At 42.5% G+C, this 22,470-nt stretch overlaps 1 protein-coding gene across 12 annotated transcripts in view; it reads right to left on the bottom strand.

Moving 5' to 3' along the window:
• EBF1 (EBF transcription factor 1) overlaps positions 1-22,470 on the bottom strand; it is a 331,639-nt gene that overhangs the window by 107,268 nt on the left and 201,901 nt on the right. For 7 of the 12 annotated variants that reach the window (XM_037906748.2, XM_037906743.2, XM_037906747.2 and 4 more), the window contains exons 7-8: positions 21,239-21,320; positions 11,562-11,703 (exon numbers count right to left, since the gene is read on the bottom strand). In XM_037906748.2, the coding sequence (XP_037762676.1) occupies positions 11,562-11,703; positions 21,239-21,320 (224 nt within the window). The remainder of the gene's footprint in view (positions 1-11,561; positions 11,704-21,238; positions 21,321-22,470) is intronic. The other 5 variants (XM_037906745.2, XM_037906749.2, XM_037906750.2 and 2 more) reach the window with 1 other exon arrangement.

Genomic DNA, 22,470 nt, shown 5'->3' with positions numbered 1-22,470 from the left:
AAAGCAGCCATTTAAACACACACACACACAATTAGTAATGTGGGATGAGGTTAGCTTTACGATTTACCACTAAAGAAACATCTTGGTTTTATTCTTCTTCTAAAGAACGAAGTAAGCAGTATCAAAATTCAAACTAAAAAGGATTTTTGTTGTTGTTCTGGGACTTGTTCAATTCATTAAACCATAATACTGCCATAAATTTATAAATGAAGGCATGACTAAACATTAAGTAGCATGGCTCTTCATCTTTGAAATCTATCACAGTATTGGAATGTATGATATATTTTCACTTAATGAAGATATCATGGTTAAATATTCAAGATTTAAAAAAAAAAAGAAAAGAAAACAGTGTAGATACCTGTTATTACTGTCTCAGTCTAGTCACAGGCCAAGAAAAAAAGGCCTGTAAAACATACCTTTATTTCCATTCATGTTGCTTTTTGCTTTGATCAGCTACCTATTAAAGACACCACAGGCTTTTGCATTCATTGTTGCAACCTGCCAGATGCAGCAAGGATGCATGTTCAACATGTGCAAAAATTCAGCTCAGCCAGGCTCAGTGACAGATTACACTGAATTGCCAACTGAGAGATCTGGGTCCGAAGGATGGCCTCAGGTGTCCAGGCTCTGGGCCAAGGGAATAGGTAGAGAAACTGGCTGTTTTATAAGAAAAGCAGCCCAAGTAGTCAGATGGTTTAACTCAACTGCTTTCCTAGCCAGAAAAACACTACAGGCTAATGAATAACGGGGAGGAAGGTGGCAAAGAAAAATAAACAATGATTCCATTGATATTATTATTAATTATTATTAATAATAATTAGGGTTTGGTGCAGGAAAGAAAATAGCGCTTAGCCCATGTTTGCGATGGCAGTGGGACGGTAATGCAGGCACCATAACCTGGACTGCATTTAAGGAAGAAGACCTCGTTACATCCCAAAGACTGAGACACCCTTGTCTTTCAGAATGTTCCTGCCTCTGTTCTTTGTACTAGAGTAAATGGAAGGGTCAAGTACCTCTTTCCCATAATTTAGGTTTTACTTGCAAAAACACAAGCATAAAAACACATTTGTACTTGGTCGTATCTGTCCAGCACTGACACCACATAAAACCAGCATGCTGAAAATCTGAAGAGTGAATGCTTTGGACCCAGGCCTAGAAATGCTTAGAGAAGTTGCTCTTTCAATGCAGCTGATAAAATAATAATAAAATAATACGACTTTATTCATTTATTTAAACTGTAGTAGCACCAGGGGCACCAATCAAGGGCCAGGGCCACGTTGTGCTAGGCGCTTTACCAGACACACAGGAGAAGAACAGAGCTCACTTTTAATGTAAGGAAATGCATCCGATGAAGTGAGCTGTAGCTCACGAAAGCTTATGCTCAAATCAATTGGTTAGTCTCTAAGGTGCCACAAGTCCTCCTGTTCTTTTTGCGAATACAGACTAAAACGGCTGCTACTCTGAAACCAGAATTTGTTCAGCATTGTTCACCCTCTGCTTATCATCAAAGAGCCAGAGAATGGTGAACAACCTGTTTTAACCTGGACACACTGCTCCATGGCCCTGTGACTTCAAATCCCAATCCACCCAATGAGAACCGCAGCATTGAAATAGGGGCCGCTTCATGGTTATGCCTGAAACTAACTCTGAGCCCTTCCAGCAAGGAGCAGATAACCCCAAATCCATAAGTCTGTAGGCAAGTTTGCATTTTCAGGGAATACCTCAGTGAAGTGTATAGCCCCGCCCTCGACACCAGGAAAGGAAACTTGCTTTGATCTCATGTTGAATATGTACAGAGCCTCTTAACCAGCTACCAAAATACCATAACCATGGTTATTTATCAAAACACCAGTTAAACCACTGCATATAGTGGCTGAATTCCCTTTCACATGCATTGCTGATTAACAGGGAAATGGAGCTAATGGGAATTAGGTTCCTAATCTGCTAAGCGCTTCTGAAAATCCCAGTAGGTGCCTATCTGCATCTTTAGCCACCTAAATAACTTTGAAAATCTGGCCCAAAGACTAGAGAATTTGGGGTGCCCAACTTGACATCCTTTATGGGGGCCTTGTTTTCAGAAAGTGCTGAACATCCACCCTCTGAAAGTCAGCCCCTTTTATGTATCTCAAACTGAGCATCACTAGTCACTTTTGAAAATAAGAATAAATACTAACACCGCCGTCCTCTTCTCTAGTGCTTTACATCAGCAGATCTCAAAACACTTTACAAAGGAGTTACATCATCACCCCCATTTTACAGACAAGGAAAATGAGGCACAGGCAGGCAAAGTGACTTGACCAAGGTCACCCAGCAGGCCACTGGCAGAGCCAGGAACAGACTCTTGGCCTCCCGTGTCCCAGTCCAGCGATCTAGCCCCTACGGGAAACTGCCTCCCTAATGTAAGCCTAAATCCCTAACTCGCTTTTGAAAATGATTTTCGGCTTTTAAGCCATTTAGATGCTTTTTGAAAAATGTCCCTTTTCCCTTTTATAACCAGGCTCCTCACCACACCCATTTCACTCAGCGAGGTCATAAGCCAGTGTGTGTGTGACATCACAGTTGCTTTCATGCTGAAGATTTTTTGTGCACAAAGAGGAGACTGTGAATGCCTGGAATGAACCAGAAATGCAGAAGAGGTGGATTAGAAAAGAGAAAAGTGTCCGGTTCTACTCCGAGAAAAATGTGTCTGGCACTGCCAAAAACACTCAGTGGGAGTTGTTTCATGGATCTCAGTGGGAGCAGGGTTAGGCCAGGATGGAGCATGTTTGGAAATCCCAGCCCAAATGCACCAAAGCAGTTACTGGTGGTAAACCACTGGCTGTCCTTTAATGATAAACTACATCAATACAGACCCACCAGCCAGAAGCCAACAAAGACGTAATGCTGAGAACAGTCTGAATGGGCCAGATCCTGCCCAGACAACGAGGCCCATGGACGTCAGCGGCAATATTGATGACAGGAATCAGCCGTATGTGGTTACTACCTGTTATACTCTCCTGCACAGCGTCCTAGGAAAACCTGATTCTGTGGAAGATTTTCAAAGGCACAAAGGGAAGCGAGGCGCCCAATACAATTCCCACTGAAAGTCAATGAGGCGCCTTCCTACCGTTGGTGCCTTCAAAATCCTGTCTTGAAAAATTGAAGAAGAAAATGTTTTAAATTATCAAATGAAACCACCACACGGGTCCTGATTTAGCAGCCCACCCTTATTCAGCAAAGCATTTAAGCACATTTTCAGTATAGGAATTGCTACTGGAAACTATAGAAACCATAGGAAATGCTACTGAAAATAAAGATGTTACAACTGGAACAAAACAGGGGTGAGCTCAGAATCAGGCCCCCTTTCTCTCCGCCTGTCTCCTTGCCTACCCTGCCTGAAGGAATATCTCAAAGATTGCGACTCTACCACGTCTACTTCTCCTCGCATGGAAATTTCAAGGACATTTTATTATTGTATTCCTACTGCTGCTGCTACACTGTCTTATGTTTAAAACTGCGGACAGGGAATTTCACCTGAACTTTCCTGGAGAATCACCGTCTCAGAGGCCTGAAGTCATCAGATCAACATTCATGAGCAAAATGTCACAGCACATTTCTCCACCACTTCTGGAAACTTTAAGTATGATATTACGATGGCTAACGATGCAACACTGAAGCACAGCAGGGAGATGAGATGCGTCAGATACAAGAAGAGCTCTGTGTGGCTCGAAAGCGTGTCTCCCTCACCAGCAGAAACTGGTTCAATAAAAGATGTTACCTCACCCACCTTGTCTCTCTAATATCCTGGGACTGACACCACTACAACTGCAGTGCATAAGCACAGTAGTGTAAATATTATTGTATAGCCCATGCATCTTGTTACACGGCACACTACATACATAAATGTAACGCATATATATGCCCGATCCACAGCCAATTGCAATCAGTTGGAGTCTTTTCATTGACTTCAATGCACTCCAGATTAGGCCCATAGACAAAGCCTGTCCTCGTTTATAGTATTAATCATGTGCTTCATAAGCACTGAGATTGCAATTTGGATTTGAGTGGCTCATATCAACCCATTGGGTGCTATTTGCTGCATCAGTTTCCTGGCTCATGCTGCTGACTCAGTTCGCTGGTTTTGGAGGAGCTCTGTCAAATATCCATTTGGTAGCAGAAGCATTCTGCAGTCCCAACAACAGATATTAGGGGAGAAATCCTGATGTTGATCTATATGGTCACATGGCTCCAGGAAACTGTTTAGTTGAAATCATCTTGAAGCTTTGCAGGGAAAATGTAGGATTTCTTTATTGGCGGAGTTTTAAAATAATAAATAGGGTTTTTTTTTAAAAAACCCAACAAATTGGAAATAAAATTTCATCAATACTAAGCTTTTAAGCCCGATTTTTCCATCACTGAAATCAATGAGAGTTTTGCCATTAACTGGAATGGGATCCTTTGGCTAAGATTTTCAAAAGTAACTAATGATTTGAGGTGCATCAGTTTTGAGGTGTCCCGCCTGAGATACCTTGAAGTGGCCTGATATTCCCAAAGTGCTGAGCACCCATTCTCTGATAATCAGGCTCCTCTGAGTTGCCTCAAGATGTGCATCCAAAATCTGCAGTCACTTTAAAAGTTCTTGGCCTTTATTTCCAATCACAGTACACACAGCCGAATCCTACTTCCCCCAGATGACTGGGAAAAGAATCCTCTTTCTACCAGAGCAACAGCAGCCAGGGTGTTTTTCAAATTGAGAGATATCGAATGGAGGCATTCGTTTGCTTGGTAAATCTTTGGAAATAAATATTAATTATGTTATAATAATGTATGGCTTTGCAATTGACTGGTGTGCACATTTTGGGACGTTAGGAAGGGAATGTCTGGCAAACTTCACCACCATTCAGGGAAGCATCCCTCCAACATTTCTCTAATCCTAGTGTCATTCTTATCCCCCCATGACGCCATTGTACTGGTGACATGGCAGCCAGCAAAGCAAATTGACATGTAACGAATGCTCATTACCTATGAATATTCATTGCCTGCTTGAGTGCTGTTGAATGTAGTAATGTACTGGTAACTATGAAGGTTCAGCCAAACACAGCAGCTAAGGGTTTTCCGTAATCGTGCTCTGATTCCATAAAGGTCTTGGAGAATTCCCAAAACCTTCATAAAAGTTCAAGATACAGCTCCTAAGTTGCCAGCTTCTCCAAGATTGGCAACGGACAGCGATATAATAACCCAGATACACAGAGAGTTTTATAAACTCCTGTTTGAGATGCCTGGCCTTGAGGAAGCCAGCTCCTTTGCTCTCTCCCCTAGTTCCTGTGGAGCTCTGAAAGCACTACGAAGCAGAGCTCCTGTCCTGAGGAGAGCTCCTTTGCCCTTGTGGAGGCTCTGCATTAGCAGAAATTCATCAGTGCAGCTCGGGGGGACATAATTTGGTTGACAGAATTTAGCAATCTAGAAACTGGAGTTGCATAAATCTCAGGTTCTACTTCTACTACTACTTTGATCGATCATATATCTTAAGGCCAGAAGGGACTATTATGATAATCTAGTCAGACATCCTGCGGAATACTGGCCAAAGAACCTCACCCAATAATTTCTGCATCCAGCCCGTAGGATATAGCTCAGACACAGATTATTTTTAAGAAAGACATCCAGTCTTGACCTGAGTGCAAGGGAAGAAGATTCAATGACATCCTTAGGTAAATTGTTCCAGGGGTTAATTGACCTTACTGTAGAAATCCCAATGGCATTGCACAGGGATCTCTGGGAATGAATGCTATTCGTTTTTAGGGGGAGAACTACCTGTTTTCTAAAAATAAACACCTGACTCTTCATGGCCTGCTTTGTCCATCCAAATGAACAGAAGGCTGCAACTCCACCTGGCTATACCTAATTGATTAAATCCAGCTGTGGTGCACTCCCTGACATCTGAGATGATGTGGCTTCTATATATTCAAAGGGCAGGGAAGAGGTTAATATAATGCACCCAGTTATATCAAGCTACAAACAGACATAACAAGCCATTATGTAAAAATCTGCCTGAATTTCTGAGTCACCACATTTATGAGGGAACCGATACGAGAAAGGGGATTTGGCAAAAATCAAACACCAGAAAGAAAATTATTTCCAGCTTGAAGTTCTGCAACCCTTCAGCATATTAAGGCTCACTTATTATTATTAATATCCAAGTTGTGCAATGTTGTTATAGTCAAATTTTTCTGCCTTGTGTAAACTTGGGGATGTCCAACAATCCTATGTACTGTATCAAAGAGGTACCATCCTAATATTTTTAATATTTCAATATTGCCCTCCTATATAATAAACTAAGTCCAAGGTATGCCTGGGTGTATGTGTGGGGACAAATAAAACATGTCTCTGTTTCAACTCCCCATGGCATTAAGGTCCTTCTGCAAAGCCCCATTAAGCTGCATTCAAATGTTGGCATCTCTCTGAGTATTTTAATGCCATATAACTCTTGATATGCTTAATAAAAGTGTCTGTACATGTGATTCTATTTTTCACTTCCTTGTTAATAAATAATAAATAAATAATAAATAGTATCATCTCAGATGTAGCAGGTGCTGCCCCTCCCCACAGACAAACACCAACATTTGCCTATTTAACCTGGGACCACTTCACAAATTGCATTAGTCCCCATATTTGACTAGCAGTTTTTGGACTAAAACCAGTTGAGGGGAAGGATAAACATCATTTTTTAAAGCATGACCCCATTTCTCAGCTCATTAATGTTTTCCTCGTGGCATTTATTCCATTTAGTACTCCTATTTTATATTAACAGCTTAACTATTAAGACACACACCAGCAGTGTGTTTTGCATGCAGTACTAAAGAATGCAGGGGTGAAAGGGTTAAAATGGAGTTGATACAGGAAGTTTCTTCATGTCATTCAAGTTCACACCAGTTAAAAGAAGAGCTAAGTGCCCGTGGCCAAATCATCTACAGCACAAGAATTAGGTCAGTAAGTCAGATTTCTGAATATCTTTTAGGAGGAATGAATTGATATGACAGTGACATCTAGCAAAATTCTAGAAGTGAAATGGCCCATCTCTGTCTGAATAGTGTTGTTATAATCTGGGCAGTTACAACAAGGTTTAAAGGCATTCAGAACTGAGGCTTCATCTTACAGATTGTCTTATCAGAATGATTTATAAAGGAGGGTGGATGGCACCATATTGTGAATGTAAAACAGAAAACAAGACACCAATTAAAAACCTCCAGCAAACCTTTCACACTCAGGTCTCTTACAGCTTTCAGTGGGAGATATGCTGGTATAAAGTCTCCAGGAATAAAGTCAGCAGGTATGTATTGCTGAGCAGCTGTCAGATTTTTAACTGGAAATACTGCTTTGTAAGAACAAGGCACTTGAATGTTATTTCACGGAAGCCTGCCTTAAGCCACCAACAAAAAATGGTTATTTAACAGAGGTGGTATCTCAAGAAAGGCAGAGCAGAATTTGTCTCAGTCTCTATAGAGAGGAGGTTGTGTACTAATGTTCCAAACCTGCAACTAATATAATCAACACAAGGTCCCGCTAAAGTTACTAGACTCTGCATAGGTGCAGCATCTGACCAGTCACTATATTTTGCAGGATAGGACAGTCTCTGGATTCATAAACAGCCTATAAAAAGAATCAGAAATATAACAGCAGTGGCAGGGCATTGCATTAGAAATCACAGCTGTCTTTGCGTCTATCTACAGTTCCAAAATCAAGTCCTGTAGCTTGTCTGAAGCACATAGTTGATACATTTCTTCTTTTGCTGCTGCTGGTGAGACTGACACAGAACCAAGTCAGTCACCAATGAGCCTAATTCCTCAGTGATCTCACCGTGGAGAAGAGGAGGAGGGTGGAATGGGAAGGGAGAAGAAATAAAATTGGCCCTTTAAAAAAAAAAAGAGCATTTAAACTGCTTGTCAGTCGTCTGCCTGACAAGGCCACTTGAATGTATTCAGGAGTATTTGCATAAACGCTCGCAGTGAGTTCACCGTAGCTGCTAGCGCTAATGGTACATAAAGTAATTTAGTCACTTCTCTTAGGCATCCTGTCAGAGTGACGAGCACCCCCTCTTTGCCTTGTTGCATATTAGATCATTAGATAATAAAGTGTTAGAGCATGCAAACTGACAGGGTCTCCAGCACGATCATTTTTTGAGGGCACCGCATTCTGCCAGAGAGGAAAAATAAGAGAGAAACTGATGCTGCAATTGGCTTTAAATTCAAGTAAATACACCCAGAGATTTGAAAAATTACTTTGAAGCAAGGTAAAAGAGTTTGTGCCAGAAGCTCTGCAGAGATCTAGAGTGTGGACTTCATGCTAAGAAACCTGGAAGAGTCCCTCCAGGCCTGCTTGAATGCTTCCTCTTGCATACCCTTCCTTTTCCCCGCCTGTTTGGGTTTAGTCCTTTAAGTTGTTTTGGAAAGGTTTTCCTTTTAAAATTACACTTTAAGATGAAGTATAAACCAATATATAGTATACACTAATTTTGATCTATATTAGCTCTTCTCTATACATCCTACTGTATTTGTATAATTTAGAAAAGTCAACCACACTAGCCCCATGGTTTACCATAAATATCAAACAAGCAAGGGTCCAACTATTTGTGAGTGAAAATGTGATAATTATTGCAAACCACAGATCTCTGTGGCCTACCCTATTTATACCTCACAGAGTGGTATGAAATAATTAGCCTCTGCCTTCTGAAAAAGAGATATATTTATTTGAAAGATGAGCTTATTAACTCTCCAGAATCAAGGAGTATAGTGTGGGGATGTGAAACCATGATCCTGGTTTCTACTTATATACAGAGAGATGAGTCGCTAAAAAGGAGCTTTCCTTTTACTGTCTGAGCAGCAGGATATAAATAGAGATCTGTGTTGGAGATCCCAAAAATAATCCAGGCTACCTGCAAATGAGATGGTAGAAACCCAAGTGTGGAGACACAAGGCTCCTGAGTGGCTCAGAAGGTAAAACTTTCTGTCCGGTTGTGCTTTTAGGCACCCAAAGTCTTTTTTAGCTGTCACACACACTGGAACTCAATGTTTAAAAGCACCATTTGCCAATACAGGTTGGTAAAGAAAATTGTAAGGTAAATAATGCCTAACCAAACCAGCCAGCAAGCACCCCACATCACTACCTTCTGCCCCCACTTCTCTACAAACAACATCAGGTATTCATTATTTGCTTCTGGGCTCAAAATTTCTATATAAGCGCATGGGTACATTTGGTCAGAGGGGTATTATAGCACACTTCTTGCAGTCCAAACCTCATGATCAGTCAGAGCGCTGGGCCAGAGTAGCTGTGGGCAGCACAGCTACGGCAACCTGATATGGCCTGGATCATCCTCTCCCCCACCTGCCCAACACCACCCCAGAAGATGGGAGAGCCAAGGATTCTCTGCATGCACAAATCTGGGGAAGACAGCCCAGGCCTTAGGACCAAGAATCCAGGAGTAGGAATAAGAGAAGGACACATTTTGGGGAGGGAACTATGAGGGAAGCCTATTCCAGTGGAGAGAGCTATCGACTGTTCCAGGAATGGGGTTTAAGTGTTTGGTGGCTGCTCAGAACTTTGGTGGGTATGCACCCCATTTAACATTTTTCCACCCTTGAGTTCGGTCAGATGTTTTGGACGACATACAACAAAAGTACTTGCTAGTTTTGTTGCCATCACATGCACATAAACATGAGTAGAGTTCAGTGGTCGGGGAGACACAAGTTTAGCTGAAAAAGGGTTAAATGCCTAGCATGTCTTAAGGAAGGAAGGAATCTTTTAGTGCAGTGCTCACCAGTAATGAGAATTTGCCAGCGGTGGCCAAATAATTTTGTCCGAGAGGTACCCGAGAATTAGATTGGATTAGATAATCACTTTTCCCCCCAGGATTTAGAAGAGGAGATAATTGTGATGATTATGTGGTGCCTGCTGGCGAATGTTGACATTTAATGGCAACCACTGGACCTGAGGGTTACCTGGAAATAGAGGTATAATTTTATCATTTTCTTCTTTTTCCACCCAGAGCACCTTACCCAGTGGGAGCGTGAGTGGTAGATACAAGAAAAGGAGGTAGCATTACAGTATGTGTGAAGACAAGAATAATTATAAGAAAAAAAGTATAAACTTAATCACAGGTAGGCATTCAAAGGTCCTCACTGGGGGAAAAAAGGGTATCTAGCTTAGTTCTAACAAAGCCAAAAAATAAACAGGTTTTGAAAGACAAGAGTTCATGTTAAAAAGATTGCAAGGTTGAATAGAGTGACGTGTCCTTTGTAAGGCTCTGCCTCTTGTTAATTAATAAAAGCACAGTTTGCACATTCCATACAAAAATCGAGCAAACATTATGACAGTGGTTTGTTTATTAGATTAGGTTGTTGGCAGGGATGAAAAAAATTCTATAGGAAGAAGCATAGCTGAAAATGGCTCATGACCTACATAAAAAGTTAGAGTTAAATAAATACAGATGTAAGTTATGTTTATATAATGAGAAATGCTGCTGAGCTAAGAATTTTAGGTTAGTAAGTGCGAACTACAACCTCAATCCTGCAACCACTTATCCATACCTTCAACTTCACTCACGCAAGCAGTCCCAGTGACTTCAACATGGCTACACACGTGCTGGAAGTTAAGCAGATGACTAAGTGTTTGCAGGATCGGAGCCCAAAAGAATGAGTAGAATAGAACTCTTTTTCATCAGCAATTCACTGAGGGGTGGAAAATGGCATATTCCTCCATTATTGTTATTTGTATTGACGTATGTAGTTTACATTTTTCCAAGTGGCATTCACTTTCCTTGAGACAAATTTTATCTGGTTTCTTCTAACTATTTGGCAGAATATAACCAATTACCCATGCAATCCATGGCAAACACTTATGGCACAAACCAGTGCAAGGGGTTGGGTGCATTCCACACCCATGACTGTCAATGGGAGCAAGTGCCTAATGTGTTCAGAATTATAACCCACTTCAAAAGACAAGGGACAATTCTCCCAAGGGGCTGGGGGGAATTCCCCTATGATTTGTTTTGTTTTGTTTAATTTTTAGAAGCAGTCACCAATTTAGAGGACAAAGCAAAAACAAAACATTAATTAAGTCCAGATTTTCAAAGCAGCTCTCATTTAAAAAACTCAATGTAGTAGCCAGATTTTCGACAGAGCTCAGCACCCAGCAGCTACCAGAAATCTGGTCCCAATTGTGGGTGCCAAGCGCTTTTGAAAATCTACCCACATCTTTTACAAGCCAGGGGGAGCTGCGCCATTTTGAAAACCTGACCCCAGTTTTGGGTGCTGAGTGGTGGTGATCCCCAAAATGGACATTTTTCAGTAAAGGAAGGGGCAGATTTTTCATGAGCATTTTCTCAGGTTCCCCACCACCACCACCGAAACCTCTAGTGCTCTGCTGCTTTGAAAATCCAAACCCAGTTTTTGGAGACTGATCTCTTAAAAATTTTGGCCCGGAAGTTTGTTTCAATGACTGCCGGACAATTTGAAATGAAAAATGAGAGAGAAACCAAATAAATCCACATTTAAAGTAGCAATGTCAACCAACGAAAATGATATGCCTACCATGTTCCAGATAAGAAGGCGTACCTTCCGAGGGATCGAGCCTTCGAGCCCTCCGCCCATGCTTGGAGTTGTTGTGTACAAACATATTGTCTGACACCGCCAACACATGGCCGTCCACGTTGACTGTTGTCGACACCACAACCTGCGAGCACAAGAGTAAAACGGATCAACGTTTGATATATTAAAATAAAAAAGAGCACAGATTGTAATAAACTCAGTTAAATAAATAACAGCTGGGAGCTGCAGAAAATTGCATAGCTATTTCGCATAATAACTGGTGCTTATGCTGTACAAATCTAACAAGAGACGCTATTGATGAGTGAGTCTTTGGCATAGAAACCTTCTGATACAGCTTTAAGTCAAATTGCAGAGTTTGTAGCTGTATGGCAGAAGGTACGCTGTTAGCCATCATTTTAACAAGAAGATCTTTATTAAGGGTTTCTCCCGCCCCTCCCCCCTGCAAATACAAGGGCGGCTGTGTTTCACCCTAAATTATCCTTCAGTTTCTCTGCTGAAGTAGATAGCACTGTTGACATTGCAAATGAGAATCGATTCAAAATAAAAGAAAACAAAACCACTTTTTGTGAAGTTGAGACGAGAGCAGAGTTCTGTTTCTCACCCAGCCCCAACCTCCAATATTTTAGCCACAGTCACCAGGGATATCTGGATTTATCCCAAATTCTCCCGCTCTGAGCTGCATTTGAGTGAGTCTGGGGACAGTCTCCGCTTCACCCTTATTACCATCTGCGTTATCCTCATGTCTAGGGGCCCCAACCAAGATCAGGGTCCACTGTCCTAGACACTATACGATCTGAGATGTATCCTGCCCAAAGGAGTTTCCAATCTGGATAGATAAGACACAAAGTGTGGGAGGGGAAACTAAAGCACAAACAGGGAAAGTGACTTGTCCAAGGTCACACAGCTGGTTGGAAGCATTGCTGGGAATAGAACCCAGGTCACTCAGTTCCCCACCCTAATTCCAGGACCACACACTGTTTCTCTTACCCTGTTCCCCGCTCTGACCCCTATGTCCTATACTAATGAAGTACAGCATTTCAGGGTTTTATCCCAGTTGAAGACGGGGCCCTGGGTAGACTGCCAGTTTTCCAAGAGCATGCATTGCCATAGAGAACTTTAACTAAAACAATAAGAAGAAATGACCTACACTTCTCCTTATATTAAACAGGGAAAGGGATTAAAAACTGAAACCCACAGAGATATGTTTATTCATGCGACCTCTTACAACCAAATATAATAATTGTCTGTTAATTGCAGTTTCAGCTCCCACCTCATGCTTCGACATGTGAAACAGCAATCAGCGGCTCCGTTTAATCCACCTATTATGTTGACTAATTAACTTTGCTCGACAGTTTATTTCTTCCTCCATTATCAGTCCCTGTCAGCCGCAAGCACACTGCCGCATAGGGGGACCTCAGCCCTCTTGATTGATCACCGATAGATTGACATGCAGATTAATTTAATTAGAATCACCTCACTTGAGAAATGAAAGACAATGGCAAGGGGGCTAATAGATCTGCTCTTATAATGAGGCGAGCCTCCAGAGGCAGGGCAGAGGATTTCTGATTTATTTTGCTGAATTCCCCAGTCGCTCTGACAGGCTCTTGCTTTAATTGTTCTTGGTTTTGAGAGGCTTTAGCTTCTGAAGAGGTGAAATGCTTTACAAGGATTGGCAAACATTGCTTCAACGCTCCCAGGAAGCTGCTACCTCTCAGCAGTGGTCGAATGGGGACACTTAAGGGATCGCTTACAACAATTCAGTGTCATCACTTGAATTGGATAAAGAGGGGAAACTAAAAACTTTGCCATTCTACCTATTTCTCACCACCTATTAAACACTTAAAAATACAAAGTGAATCAAGAGGCTAAACCATCCTTAGCCAAGCCAGGAAGCCTTTGTCTTTAAAGGGGGGACAAAACAGAACAGTTTGCATTTCAGGATTTCTGATATAGTCCATCGGAACGCCATTCTGCCATGGATTTTTTTTTAAAATACATATTATTAAAATACAGAATAAAGGATTCAACAGCTCTTACAAACAGGAAATTGGGGGGGGGGGGGAAGACCGAACCAAATACTGTAGGTAAATCCTTCTGAATTCAAATTAGTGGAGAAAAACACTGCCAAAATGTAAAATTCCACAAGGATTTCAAATGGAATTTATCCTTTTCGCTCCTGGGGGGCAGAATCAAGGTTTTGCTGTTTCCACTAAAATGTGAGCCTACAGTGATTAGCACATAGTTGGTGAGGGCACAAATGAGACTGCAACCACTGTAAATTCTCTGGGACAAGGATTTTTGGACAAATCCTCAGCTGACGTCACTTGTCATAGTGCCATTGATTTCTAGACCAGTCTTCTGTGTTAGTTGGTAAAGTACTAGGCACATTTAGATGTAGAAATATAATAAATAAAATAAAATACTAATAAATAAATTAAATAATAATAATGATGATGATGATGATCATAGCCACAGAAGAATTTGAATTTCCTAGAACATCAAAAGGTTGAAATATTTTTCCCCACAACTTGGCCCCAATCCTGCAAATACTTATGCATATGCTTCCCCTTAAGCATGTATGTAGTCTCATTGAAGTCAATTAGGTTAAGCACATGCTTAAAGTTAAGCATCTGAGTGTTTCCAGGATCCAGACTTAAAAGTCTTCCTAAGTTAAAAATAATACTAGCTTATGGCCCAAAACTGCAAAGACTTGCGCATGTAAGTAACCTCTCTCACATAAGAACTCCTAACATGGGAGTATGGGAGTAACTCTACTCGTAAGAGTAGATCCAACAAGGTCATTTACGGCATCAGGCCTTTGTAATATTTTTCCCTCAGGTTTTGGAACCTGTTGATGTGCCACGTTTTGATTTACTGAACTGTACCTTCCTACCTATCTCTTGACCAGGGAGTTTGATTTACTGCACAGAGACCACATTGGAGTGGTTCTTTGGAGTCGTTAGCAGAAGCAACTATAAAAGGAATCACCATGAGAATCTGTTTCCAGTGTCAGGAAATGCAGAAAAAAAGTGGTTACTCTGGGTGTCTGTCTGAAAAAAAATGATTATTCATAGTGCACCTGTAAAAAGCAGCACACATGCTCTGCTTATTTCTTAAAATATACGATTTTATTAATGTAAGCACTCTGTTTTGCTAGGAATGTAAAAAGGACTTAGCAGACACGCATTAGCTAAATATTAATGCCATGACTATGTAGAGGGAAAAAATAGACTGTGTATTTGTTATGCACTGCAATGATATGCTTGGACTTTTTCAGTGCACATACAGGCTTATAAGGTACACCTAGATTTTTAAATCTAAAATACAACACTTGTCTCATTGTGATTTTGAAATTATGGGGATGTGTTTAAGTTAAAGCACATGTTAAAACTAATGGTGGAGAAATCGTAAAATTGTGTGTGTGGGAGGGAAATCAAACTAGATGTGGAGTGCCCAGTGAGACATCCGTAGAACACAGACTATAGCAGGAGGGAAAAGAAACATGACAGTTTAATAAATGATTAATGAGGTGCTGACATAGTAATGTAAACATGGGGACAACCAAGCCTGCCAAATCTCAAACCTTTTCAAATTTTGTCAACAAAACACATTTTTAATTTGGGTCAGGCAAACATGGAAAATTATTTTGAGCTTTAGCTTCAACCCGTCATAGATTTTTAATCTAAATCCTGTATCAACACTGGGGGAAACTGGGGGAAGAGTTCTTCCCCCTCCCCCCCCCCCATCATGTTATAACTTTATTCAGCCAGCCACCACTATCATTTACGCTACATTATATAATGACTCGGCAAATTATTCTGCCTGCCGTAAAATAGCTCAGTTGTGAATGTTTTGGGGAAGTTAGTTAAAAAACCTTCTGAAACAAGAACGCTGGAGATCAAACTATTTATCCAGGTTTAGTGCTGGGCCTGTTTGTTTGTTATGGTGCATCACCTAATATATCAAAATTAAGCATCGCATGACTCCTCATTTTTAACCACAGCCCATTAAGCTTTGCTAACTGATTAATACATAACGTGTTCCTGGTGTTTTCAATTTTCTCCATTTTCCTGGCAGTGCCCTGATATTTTGGTTTATACCCCAGGCACCTCCTGGCAAAGGCTGCAGAAATTCAACAACGCTAATTTCCAGGTTTGAGATGTCTCTTGCTGCCATTTGCTTTAGGCCTGTGTCTTTGGGATTCACTAATCTGATTTTATATCTCGCTGTTCCTGATTCCTAATGGATGTCATGACAAAAAGGGATGGGAAAGTTCCTTATTTTCATCACCAGTTGGAGACTGCTTCGTGAAGTTTGTTTCCGTCATTCTGGTAATCCAAATAGACCTTGATTCAACAAGATACGTAAGACAGTGCCTAAAGTTAAGCATGTATGTGCAATGCACTCAGTGAGATTACTCACATGCCTGAAGTCAGGCACATGCTTAAATACCTTGCTGAACTGGGGTCATAGCTCACACTGCTATTTTCCAAACTCCCCCCTCCTCCTTATCCCTCTGGGGAGAGAACCTTGCCTGTCCTAACTCCATTATCTGGGATTCGTGAAGCATCATTTTTGTCTCTTATGCAGATTTACAGCAGGACACAAGTGGCTACAATTCAAACCTGACTGGCAGCATCCCATTAAGACACGTTTGCAGCTTAGGCTGAGGTGGAGGTTGTGGGGTAAACCCATCAGCCAGCACGGTGATGTGTTCGTGGCTTTCCGGGTTTCCATAATAAATGCCTTTTGAGGGGTTTATGCTCTGACTCAGCCACAAAGTTTTCCTCCATATTGAAACCTGTCATGGGTCAGCAGTTTTATTATCACAGCAACAACAAAATACCCAGGTCGTCTGGGGTTTGTTAATTACACAAGTATAGAACACGTGGTTTAGTTCTGTGTGGTTTTTTAGGGCAGAGAACCGCCAGGGGGCAGCAGACCAAGGAGTAGTGGGGGCTACTGCCCCCACAATGAGAATATTGAGGGGAGCAGATCTAGCTGATGCAGAAGCAAGAGGGGGACCCAGCTATATCCCATCCCCATGCAGGTGGGGGCAGGACAGAGCAGAACCCAGAGCAGGGGTTGGGAGGTGTGGCAGCACGTGGGAGCAGGCCAGACACCAGAGAACGGGTAGGATTAGCTCTCTTCTCCCTAGCTTCTGTTACGCAGCCATGCTGGCCAGGGCCAGCGTACAGGGACCACGCTGGAGTCACACAGTAAATGCCTCCAGCCGCCTGGGAGAGGTGGTCGCTTATGTGACTCCTCAGCCCAGCCCAATCCCCACCTTCCAGCCACCCTGGGTCCTGCGGAGACACTCAGCCCTGGGGAGGGGCAGGAGCATGCGTGCCAGTTGCCAGGCTGGGGTGAGGGCTAGAGCACCAGCACCTGGGGCGGGGGGGCATGGGGTGTCAGCACACAGGTGCCAGCCACCGAGGGGGTAAGAGGGAGAAAACAGCACCAGCCACCAAGGGTGGCGGGGAGTACATGGCACCAGCTGTCAGCCACCAAGGAAATGCGGTAAGAACACCCAGGATGCTCCTCCCCGAGCTGCATCTCAGTAGCTCCCATCACACCCCATCCTCTCCCTCTGCCTCCCCCCCACCACTCACAGCAAGCTGCTCACCCGCTCCCATAATGCCATCTAATTACTATTTGTATTGCAGCAGCACTTAGGGTGCATCTACACTGGAATAAAAGATGCAGGGTGTGGCCGTGGCTGGCCTGGGTCAGCAGACTTGGGCCAGAGGGCTATAAAATTGCAGTGTAGACATTCCGGCTCAGGCTGGAGGCCAAGCTCTGGGACCCTCCCTCCCCCTGGACTCCTTAGGCTGCCAGGGAGGGCACACTTGGACATAAATACATTTCAGGACAGGACCCCTCATTCCTTTCCACACTTGGGCCTAAATTCACACACGGCTCCCCAAAACCAGCATACCTTCCGCCCCCTTCCCTTCACTCGTTAGCCACTTTATGACTAAATGAGATAGTTAGGCTCCCGGTGACCCTTCCACAGTGAAGCCCACCGGGGAGGGAGAGAAAGAGGATGGAAACTCTGCAAAGTTCATCCTCAGGTGGCATTAGCCTGTGTACCTGGGCCTGTATCTTTGCCACCACCACCCCCAACACAAGGCAGGGCAAGAGCATGGCTGCATTCCAGCAATCCCTAATGACTCCTTTGGCTTGGGGCCTTTTCCAGGCAGACAATGGAGATCAACCCCAAAGACGAACCAGTTCCCAGATGACACCAGGAGCAGGGTGGGAAAAAATGGCATAAAGTAAGGAAGGAGGAGGTATGTTGTGAAAACAAAACTCCCTCACTTCTGTGTGGAAAGGTGGAGAGCCACGCAGACAGGGCCAAAGGGGACAATCTGACCCTTTCCAGAAACGCTGGCTATCCAGCTATGAATAGGACTTGGAATTGCTTCGATCTCATCACTGACCCAAGCCTTTCAGGTTAGTGGCAAAACTCCCCTTGACTTCAAAGGGAGGTTTACACTGCCGCTGGGAGCGAGTCTCCCAGAGTGGGCAGCACGGCACAAATAGCTGTGTAGACACTACAGCTCGGGCAGCAGCTCATTCTCTTAATCCCACCTAACCCCTGGGTCTGAGCTCGGTGGCTAGCCAGAGTCTCCACCAGAGCCACACTGTCCACACATTTCTGTGTGCTAGGGCAAAGGCCTCTGGCTACCAGCTGCAGTGTAGACATACCCAAGGGGGCCAGGATTTCACCCAGCACGTTTACACCCGTGCACCAAAGATGGGTCCTCTGTAAGACCTCACTGTGGTTTTGCTTGATACTTTTCTCCCCTAGAAATGAAAAATGAATCCTGTCTCTTCTACCCTCTACAGTGACCAGCTGCTTTATTTTAAGAAGTTTGTTGTGAGAGCAACAAGTTCAAGAAGAAAACCCAGCTATTTCAAAAGAAAAAAAAAAGCACCAGCATTTAATGGATTTCTACAAGCTTTAATAGCTCACTGTATTAATGTATGAGCCGTGCTTTGCTCTGCTGAAAGTGATTAATTTCTTGAAAATGCTAAGGTCACGCTAATTGACATGACCTGTGTAATTAAGCAGTCTCTGTTTACACACTGAAAGCTCAACTGCTGTGAAGCTGGGTTTGCATGACAGAATGTCTTTACAAGTGAAGAGATCAACCACCTTTCCTATGCCCTACCTGCTCACCTACACAGGCTCCTGATTGCTGTTCTGAGGGAACATACAAAGGCATTACCATATGAAAATCAGCCCGTATCTTGGGGGAGTACGAAACTGGCAGTGCGTACATATCACGAACCGTGTGCTTTGACAGGCCCCAGACCTGGCTGTTCATGCTAGATTGCCCTACTGGCGAGAGCACCCTTGGAGAATACTTTTCCTCTTAGAGGAGAATATATATTTTAATAAGTGGGAATAGCTCCCAATGGCAGCACGCTATAGAGGAAGACGCATGCAGCCAGACATCAGGGACTCCTGGCATTCCAATCCCAGTTCTGACACTGACTGGGTGCATGACCTCGGCCAAGTCACTTCCCTTCCTGTATCTCAGCTGCACAGGAATAAATAATACTCACCTACTTTGTGGGGAACTACAGGGATTAACCTGTTAGCATGCGTACAGTAAAAGAAAGAGGCACTGAGTATCATAACCACTCATACAACGCGTACCCCGTACGACTAAGTGCCGCGGTGGCTGGAAGGGGATTCAGAGCACCCTAAACAGCTTCGCACATGCTGGGCTTCTGCACAGATGGTCCTTGGCCCACTTCCAGCCTCAGCTACCCTTCTATGACCCACATGGATTGCGGGATAAACCCCTCACTGCTTCTGGGTGAAGGTTAACCCCAACCCCTGAGGACAGTCCTGAGTAAGAAACCTCACGGAGCTTGCCTTCACTAAACTCCTGCATTGCCCCCAATGAGGGAGGGTCATTTCTCCACCTTACCTATCCCTTGTAGGCAAAACACCCTCTGAACGATCACACAGGGGGGTCCTTTGGGCACATATTTCCCACCATTGCCAACACCCGGCTGGCTCCAGCATTGGGAGGTCTAGAGTAGACAATGCTCCCATGAGCTGTGATGTTTTTAATTCCATATCTTTATGGCCCTTCATTTTCAGTTTTTATTTTATTTATTTTTTCCCAGGAATTTATCAGTGTTTATTACCACAAGTCACAATAACAAAAACAGGTCAAGATCAGTGCAAAAAACTATTAATAATTTTTCTGGGTAAATATTGGGGTTTATATTGGTGGACAGAAAGATGGGGGGGAAGTATTCAGTAGATTAATGCTTTGATTTCCATTCATCAATGTGGTTTGCTGCAGAACTAAAACAGAACTCAAACACAATGCCACCAATACCCAAATAAAACTTTTCATTTGAATAAAACAGTTTACTGTTGTAGACTTAGAACTATTAGGCTATAAATATTTGCATTTAATAATTGGACCACACCATTTGCGGCGCATACACTCAACTTCTTCCTTTTCTCCTGTTTTTTGTTTTTTTAAAAACTTTCAAATACTTCCTTGTGTTCTGAAACATATTCTGATACAGATTTTTGTTTTCTTCCCACTTTACTGTGTCAAATCTTTGAACAGTTATCTGCTAGCAGCTTGAGATGTGTACGTGGCAGGCATGAGATTCATCAGTACATTCAGATGCGCATGCACTTCAGAGCTTGCATGCGTGCCTGTTTATTAGTCTAGAAGATACACACAATAAACACATAGCCTTACTTCAACAGGCAGCTTTGCATATACACAGAGACCAACGTGTTATCATAATATAGCTATCTCAGGGAATGTATTGTATTTTCCTAATAAAACAAAAGCTATTTTTATATATTTGAGTGATACAAAAATAGGGTGAAAATCAGAAAAAAATGAATAATACTTTTTGTAAAACCTGGGAATTTGTTGGTAAAAATTGGTTTAAACTGAAAACGAAGGAGCTTACATATCTTTTAGACTGGTCCTGAGCATGGTTAAACAACACAATGGAAAAATATTGGTGGCTAGCTGGAGCTCTGTTCACCCCACAGCACTCAGCCTATGTTTCCACGGGTAGGAGCTTACAATGGTAGGGAAGTATTTGCTAAAAATACCCTAGTGAAGAGCGGACAGTGGGAGTTTTGCCTCAGTGAGGACTGAGCCAGTATAAAATTAATGGAATCTTTCAAAAAATAAAAAAAATATTTCAAACTGCAGCAAATGACTCCCCAAGGGGAACCTGTTTAGATTTTCAGCATACCATACATCTGTTTTGGTGACAAGATTTCCCCCATTAATAAATATTGCTTGCTCACTTAAAATCTTTACATGAAGGCTCAGTTAGGTCTTAGGGCAGAGCAGGATATCCTAGAGAGAAGGAGCCATGTGATTCAACACAGCAACAATACAAGGCCACTTCTGTTTCTTCCCGTCACAATTTTACTTCCCATGGGGACGGCATCATCTTCAAGTCTTCTCTTGCCCAGAGCAAGAAAATCCAAGAACTTCCTGCTAATTTCTGTTGTCATTGGGAATCCCCAAAACTGAGATCAGTATAGTAAATTTCAGCATCTTCCAGTTAATTACCAGCTTAGTTTGGGTCAAATTTATTTCTACGCCACCAGTAGATTATTTTTAAAGAAGGAAGCATGACATACTGACCTGGAATCTCCGCATGTCCCGGGGATTTCCTGCATTTTTTAGGCAATTTTGGTTACATTTGAGAAAAAATTTCAAGAAGAACCTGTGGAGAAAAGAGACACCGCCATTAGCCTCTCAGATGCATGCAGCGTATAGCACCATGTCCCTTTCCTGAGTCTGATCCAGCAAACCCTTACTCCAATTAGCAATCCTTACTCACACAAGCTGTGCCTTTGATGGGCCACATGGGTAAGGACTGCTCACATGGCCTCCAACCAGCAAAACACTTCAGCATGTGCTAAAAGTGACACATGCCTAAGAACTTTGCTTTGTCATAGCCATACAGGTTTGCAGAAGTGGTCCCTATGTCACTTTAAATGGCTAGCGTCATGGAATCATGCTGTCTTCCACAGCGACCAGGAAGTTAAAGAGACAATTTCAGTACAGCAAAGAGAAAGCAGAAGAATGCTGGCCAAGAAAGCATCTTTGCATATAAGAGGTTTCATCTCATAAGTTCATGTGTAGCGTATAAACCTCAATTTGATGCAAAAAATTTAAAGCATTCTGCACAATCTGAATCTTGATCCAACAATTACACCAAATTTGTCAACAAAATTAAAGCTCGTTCATGACAAATCACATAAATGAATAAACAAAATACTGTGGGCGTGAGGGGAAGTCTTGATTAAAAGGCTGACCTCATGGAAGAAATGAAATGACTGCCCAGACCTATATGTTGCTTTAAGAAGAGACATTGCATTTTACAAGCCCCCAAAAAGCAAACATTTTTCTGAAAACATTTTCTTCACTGTTATGCACCAATGGACCGTAAACCCATAAAGACAAGTTGATGAATAATAGTGATGAATAATAGTGGGTCTCACATTCCCCATGAACCAGGGTTTTTCAGCCTTTTGTCCAAAACAAACTGCAGCCAGGGCTCTACTAAAGATAACTGTGTAAAATTAAATCCTGCACCAAGCTTTAAAACCAGGCACAACCAGACAGAGCATCATTATATCTGCAATAGCTGTTGATTAACCAGGCAGAGGCTAATTTACCCTGTCTCCATTTATAATGAGGCATCAAGGAGTGACTGTTTGTTATTGTTTTACTTAAAATCAGAAAGTTAATTTTTTGTAAGCGTCCGTCCTGATCCCCGGTGAGAACCCACAGTGGCCACTAAGTGGCATAATTTGCATATGCCGAAATCAAGAAGGGCAAAACTGGGCTCGTTGCATGGAAACATTTCA

This window comes from Chelonia mydas, chromosome 8 (assembly GCF_015237465.2).
Source record: "Chelonia mydas isolate rCheMyd1 chromosome 8, rCheMyd1.pri.v2, whole genome shotgun sequence".
In the NCBI taxonomy this organism is placed as follows: Eukaryota; Metazoa; Chordata; order Testudines; family Cheloniidae; genus Chelonia; species Chelonia mydas.
The sequence above is the reverse complement of the archived record's forward strand: the minus strand, read 5'-3'. Positions and strand labels throughout refer to the sequence as shown.